The sequence below is a fragment of the Populus trichocarpa genome, chromosome 15 (genome assembly GCF_000002775.5).
Source record: "Populus trichocarpa isolate Nisqually-1 chromosome 15, P.trichocarpa_v4.1, whole genome shotgun sequence".
NCBI classification, from domain to species: domain Eukaryota; kingdom Viridiplantae; phylum Streptophyta; class Magnoliopsida; order Malpighiales; family Salicaceae; genus Populus; species Populus trichocarpa.
Genome location: NC_037299.2, coordinates 368,861 through 375,911, shown reverse-complemented (window position 1 = coordinate 375,911; position 7,051 = coordinate 368,861). Strand labels below are relative to the sequence as shown.

The window sequence follows — 7,051 nt, the reverse complement described above, 5'->3', positions numbered from 1 at the left end:
CCCCACCAGCTAGAGAGAGAGAGAGAGAGAGTTCTTTTCCAGACATCGTTCCAAGAGAAAATTAGAGATATGAGGCCCAACAAGGTGGCCTAGCTAGCTTGTTTCGGTCTCTTTAAAAAGCCCTACAAGCAAGAAAACTAGAGATTGTGTACAAGTGAGATTCTTTTCTCTTCTTTACGGTAGTTTGATGGGAAAGGAAAAGGGGATTTGCTAAATTGAGGAAATAAAGCTTTTTTTTTTTTTTTTCATTATGAGAATAAATTATGGGTTTGACGTCTCAGACAAAGCAGCCAAGGAAAGAAACATGACTAGTGATGTTGATTTTGGTGTGAAGCTACACCAACCTATTGATCATCATCAATCATTCCCCTTTAGGAGGACTACTATGATGGTTCATCATGCTAATCACCACCGTCCATTTGATAATGGTCCCACATCATCATATGATAGAAACAAGTCCTTAATCAACTATAGTCGTGAACATATATACAGTGTTGGTGCTTGTGGTGGTGCAGTTGGGGTTAGGACTTTGCAGCCTTTTGACACTTCTGAATCAATTATCACTACAGCTTCTGCCTTCAAATCTCCAGGTAGTATAAAAAATTCTCTCTCTCTCTCTCTCTCTCTCTCTCTTCCTTTCAATTAGTCATAGGATACTTCTAGCTGTTTGTCTCTCTGATTTTCCCTGTTCAACTTTCAAAGATTAGACCTTTATGAGTAAGAGTCAAGTTTGGTGTGGACTGACAAATACAGTGATTTTTTTCTTGCCAAGTTCAGGTGGCAATATGGCAGCATCCTTGGGGTTTCCTTTTACAAATGCACAATGGAACGAGCTTGAAAGACAAGCCATGATATACAAGTACATGGTGTCTTCAAATCATGTGCCTCCTCATCTTCTAATCCCAACCCCATTAAGTACTGCTAAACCCCTTAATTTCTTCTTGATTGTTCTTGGCTTGATGAGTTTTTCATAAGCCCATCAAAGTTGCAATGTTTGTGGTTAATTTTTGCTATTTTTGGGCACATGCAGTGGGAAATGGACTGGATGTGAGGTTCACAAAAAGGGCAGATCTAGAGCCAGGGAGGTGCAGGAGAACAGATGGGAAGAAATGGAGGTGCTCAAGAGATGTGGCACCTGATAAAAAATACTGTGAGCGTCATATGCATAGAGGCAGACCCCGTTCAAGAAAGCATGTGGAACTCAATACCAGCAGCAACAGCAACAGCAACAAGAAGAGCCGCCATAATCCTTCTATCTGTACAGAATCTCCTGTTACTGTGGCAATTTCTAACCCCACTATCAACAACAACAACAGTAGCTCTGCTTCTCATGATCATTTTGTTGGGACTATGCCTCAGCCATATATTCAGACCCCAGTTTTTGTAAACAAAACCAGTGAAAAGATTGCAACTTTTGATGCTAACGGAGCCTTTGGTTCTACATACAAGGAACCCAGGTTGGTTTGATCTTTAAATTTTGCTAATAAGTCATTTATTTTGAGGGAAATCTTGAAACTTTCCGATTCATAAGTCCCTGATTTCTGGTGGTTTTGTACCTAAGGAGCTTTGACTGGATGTTGAAAGGGGGAACTGGTCCTATTGTCACAAATGATCAACAATGGCCACATCTAGTGCACACAGAAATTGGACTTGCTACTGAAGGTTCCTTTAACAATGCTTCTGTTCTCAAGCAGCACTACCGAGAAGAGTCTCTGAATCTGAACTCATATGGAAATCTTAATGCTAGAGAAGATCAACACCGCAGCCAATATAGTCTATTTCTTGATGGGGCTCCAAGGAGTTATATTGATGCATGGTCTAATGATGCAAATTCTGGAAACACAAGTTCTGTGTCCTCAGATGGGAAGCTCCCTCTTTCGCCACTCAGTCTATCAATGGGAGGCAATAGGTCTGTTGATGATGAAATGGGTCAGATCCAAATGGGCTTAGGCCTAATCAAACCAGATCAAAACCAAGAATGTGGCGGTGACACCAGCAGCACACCAGGCGGGCCCTTAGCGGAGGTGTTACAATTGAGGACAGTCAACATCAATACAGGAACTAATCAATCTTCTTCTGTGATTGAAAATGGAGATTCTATTTGTCCTCCAGCCACTAGAGTCTCTTCACCATCTGAGGTTTTGCAGAAAACACATGCCTCACTTTCTGATAGCAGTGGTAATAGAGTCCAACACTTGCCAGTTCAAGGACCAAACCTGAAATTGCCATGCTTTGGTTAAATCAAGCCTAAACTTGAAACCTTTGTGCTTAGTTAAGATAAGGGCTTTTAGATTCGTCATATTTTATTATCTTGGTTGTTCTGTTGTCTTTGGGTGAACTGGAGAGAGTCCTGTTTGGTTGATATGTTGTGTTGTAGGGTTGATGTAAAGAGGTTTTTGTAGGGTTGATGTTGTGTTGTTCTTCTCTTCTTGGATCTTCTTCGGATATTAGTGAGGGAGACTTGTCTTAGCCCTCTTATTTTCGGAAAATATCTTTTATTTGATGGAAAAATCACTTTTTGATTGACTTGATGAGGACAGCTCCCTTCCTGTTCTGTGTCCGTCAGTCCTCGCATTTTCAAGCTGTTCTAGCTAACGATTAAGGTGTGCTATGATTCTGTTTGGTTTAGCAACAAAATAGTTTCCAAACTTCTGATCTTGAGTTTAGTTTACATAGCCTTGCGTATACTAGTCCAGCCTACCGCTGCGGTCACTAATAATTTTAATCTTAAATTAAAAAAAATATAAAGAATATAGTGAATATTTGAAGTATCTTGGTCTGGCTCGAAGCTGAATATAGTTAATATTTTGAGTATCTTATCTGGCTTGAAGCTACAGGAGCCTCGGGCCTAGAGGGAGGATCAATAACATTAAGTTTGGTGATTCAGCAAAATCTAATATTCTTGGATCTCCACGCATGATAGAATTGGGTCGGGTTGCGGAGTCGGATTCAATATTCTTAAATAAGGCTGAGAAAATGGACTCAATATCTTAAAAAAAATAAAATTAAAAATATCTTAAAATATATATTTTAAAAAAAATATATTGAGCTAATATTTTTTATATCATCATATTAAAATAATACAAAAACATCAAAAAATATTAATTTTAAGTAAACAAATAAATAAAAAAAAATTTAATTTTTAAAAAGCATTTTTAAAAAGAAAAAATATTTAATAAGGAAATTTAACTCAACCTCAAATGAAAAAAAAATCTTATCATCACCCAATTTTTGTACAATATAAAAAAAGTCTCATCAATTTTTTTTCTTTTTACAATACGAAAAAAAATTAAATAAGAGAAAAAATTTCAACAAAAATATGTTGAGATAATATTTTTTTTATTTTTTAAAATCTATTTTTATATCATCATATCAAAATATAAAAATATCAAAAAATATTAATTTGAAGTAAACAAAAAAAATTAATTTTTTTTGAAAGCATTTTTAAAAAGCAAAAACAAATATACTTTAATAACCAAGCCTCAAATGAAATTTTTTTTTTATCATCACCCAACTTTTGTATAATATTAAAAAAAATTTCATCAATTTATTTTCTCTTTATAATATGAAGAAAAGGAGAAAAAAAAAATAGAAAAGATAACGTTGACTTAGGTTATCTTTTCTATTCCAATGTTCGTCTAAAAGAGAGAGTTTCTAAGAAATAGTGTTAAAAGAGTTGAAGTTGTTGGGCCCTGTTGATAAAGGCTTTTGATGACACATACAACACATCTCAGCGACTCTTTTATTGGGTTTTTACCTTTTGTTTCATAAGAGGTTTTATACCCATAAAACACACCAACTGATATGAAAAAAAAAAAAAAACAATTGCTCATAATGGGCAGTGATGTTTTCTTTAAGATAAATACTTTATCATGTCAATCACCCGCTTAACACTAACATTAACAACAACAAAAAAAATAGTTTTTTTTCACTCTTCATAAAAGAATTATTTATTGAAATATTGCTTTGTTTTATTTCTTTTATTTTATTTTTTTAATTAATGTTTTTCTTTTTTTTAAATCATCATTTAATATTAATTTTTTATTGGGTTATCTACTTTAATTACACGGATCACAAAATTGATGAGTTAACTTGGTTGACTCAGGTTTTTTTTTTCTTAATTAATTTTTCCTCTAATTTCATTATTTAATATTGGGTTAATTGAGAATTAGACTTTATGATTTGTTTTATTTTCTTTCTATTGGGTTATTCCAGTCCTAAGATCCAAGAATGATGCTTAATGGGTTAACCCGAGTTAACTCAGGTTGTTTTTGTGTTCTTTTTTAATTGATTTTTTTTCAATTTCATTATCCAACATTAATTTAGTTGTGAATTAAACTTCATAATTTATTTTGATTATCTTTCTATGGGGATATCTTGGTTTTATGATCAAGGTTGTGGGTTTTGACATTTTAACTCTAATTAAATCAAGTTGTTTTTTTTATTTTCTTTCTTAGAGGTTATCTCGGTCTTATGACCTGGGTCACAAGTCATTTAACATTGGATCTGCTTTTTATTGGTTTGTCCTCGTCTCATGACACGGGTAGCAGGTTTGGTGGGTTAACTCAGTTGACTCAATTTTTTTTTCTTTTTTTAATCGACTTTTTTCTCTTCTAATCTCATTGTTTAATATTGTGTTTGATTGAGAATTACGTTTTATGATTTGTTTTGGTTTGCTTGTTATTAGGTTATCCTAATCTTATGACTCCGGAATAGTGCTTAACAGGTTAACCCGAGTTGACTTGACTCATTTTGTGTCATTTTTTAATTAAAAGTTTTTAAAATTTCATCGTTCAACATTGGGTCTAACATGATCGATTGAGAATTGAGTTTAATTATTTATTTTGATTTGCTCTCTATGAGATTATTTTAGTCTTATGATCAGAGTCATGAATTTGACAACTTAACCTAAATTAAATCAAGTCATTTTTTTTACTTTTATTGTCCATGTCTAATTATAAAAACCATCAAACATTCAAGACTGAAAAAAATCATAAAATTGACGAGTTTAGATTGCTATAAAAAAATAGGCTAAATGATATTAACATACAAATATCATTTTTAGACAAGTCATTTAATCCACTTGGTTAATGACACAGACATAAAACAAAACACAGGAAGACAACTAGGAAAAAAAACACAAAATTGTTGTTGAAAAGTGTTCTCATACAAGAATTCTAAATAGTATTTTATCACTGAATAATTATTTATGATATATTTCGGTCTTTCTAGTAGGTTTACAATTCTTTAAATAGGCTAAAATCCAAAATTATGTTGAAAATCCAAAAATAGATAAAACAACTTAAATAACATCTTCAGAACCTAATTTGAAGTTCTTTCAAAGGTTAGTTAATTACAACAATCTAAACCTCATATGGAATAAAGCTTGTAAAATCATTTGATAAAATGATTATAAGATAATTCAAACATGTAAGCCAAAACAGGTTATCTCTCTCCTCTCTGCACCCTTTCAAGCAACCCTAGAGCTCACTACCTTCACATCTGAAATACAACGCTCTCTTTGATATTAAAAAATAATAATTGTGAGTCTTGTGCCATTTCTATCAAAGAATCATCTCAATTTAATAGTTTAAGTTGTTAGGTGATGTCTCAAGATATGATTTATATTATTCTCTAACACAACCACTCAAGTGAAAACCCTTTAGGTTTAAAACTTATACATGTCCATACTATCTTATGCTTTATTTTTATCAAATAAATGAGAATGATAAGATTCAAACTCGTGGCCACTTGGTTATCAAGGCACTAATACCATATCAAAGAATCATTTCAATCTTAAAGTTTAAGCTGTTAGATAAGATCTTAAGATATATATATATATATATAATTCTCTGACAACCTTCACCTTCTAATATCAATATTATTGGCTCATAGTGGGGTTACCAAGTGAGACGAAGAGCATATAATAATGTACAATGGTATAAGGCTCATTTAGTGGCTCATAGATATAATATACTCAGAAAGAATCCTAGTGTAGATTTTGATGAGATACCGTTTAGCAACTTGCCTATGTTCATAGAAAGAGAAAACACGAATCCTTCAACAATGAAGGAGGAGGAATACCCTCTGCTCTACTTATACTCCCAACTAATTTGTCTCTCATTCTTCTCTCTTAGCAAAGCTGCAATTGCAGCCACTGCTGCTACCATTTACCAACTTACTCTCTCCTTCTATTTCCTGACAAGCTCTTTACAAGCTTTGAATTTGCTCTTTTTGTTTGGGCATATTTATAGTATTCAATTGGTAACAATTACATCTCTTCGTCAATGATTTTGGCCACCCAACTTATACCAGATTTCTTGTCAATTCTGATCACCATCCAACCTTCTTGAACTGTTATGCAAGGTAGCCAACAGTTTAAGGTTAACATGTTGTAACTAGTAAAGTTACCTTGATAACTATAAGTTAGGGTTTAATATAAATATATATTATGCAACTCTACTTTGACATATAGAATATAACTCCTTATTCATGTGGATTTAGTTACATTTATCGAATTATGTTAAATTTGTGTGTTTTTCTTGTTTTTTTCTCCTGTGCAATATTTATCTTGTGGTCTTAAGCAAGCATCACAAGCTTGGTTTCATCGCCTTGCTACTATTCTCAAATAAGAATTTTGTTCCACCAAGGCAAACTACTCCTTGTTCACAACTACTCTCTGTTCACTCGTTCACGCATCACTCATGAACTAAAATGACAGTTATTTATATTATTGTAAGTAGATAACAATATCTTTTACATCCTTTTTAAATTGTCTTTTACTAAGCTTAAAATGTGTGAGAACCAACATTATTCTCAAAGATCCCATCAAGGTTGATATTTACACTAATATTTTATTTGTGATTATTTTATTAACAGATTCACGGACAAAAATATCCATTGAAAAATAGTCGTTGGTGATTTCTAGTTGGTTGATAAGTCTTTCATTAATAAATTTACCGATGGCTTTACAGACAGATCATACACGCTACAAAAAATTACTTGCTTTATTCCTTCTATAATTCTTTTCTGTATTTAACATATCACCCGA

The 7,051-nt window shown here is 32.8% G+C and overlaps 1 protein-coding gene across 1 annotated transcript; it reads left to right on the top strand.

The window, feature by feature from the left end:
• Positions 1–2,526, top strand: LOC7475152 (growth-regulating factor 4). Its single transcript, XM_002321929.4, is given in 5 exon segments — positions 1–590; positions 778–915; positions 1,031–1,457; positions 1,562–2,181; positions 2,184–2,526. Coding segments are annotated over 5 exon segments (1,593 nt in total). The 5' UTR covers positions 1–250; the 3' UTR covers positions 2,252–2,526.
• The last annotated feature ends 4,525 nt before the right edge of the window (positions 2,527–7,051 follow it).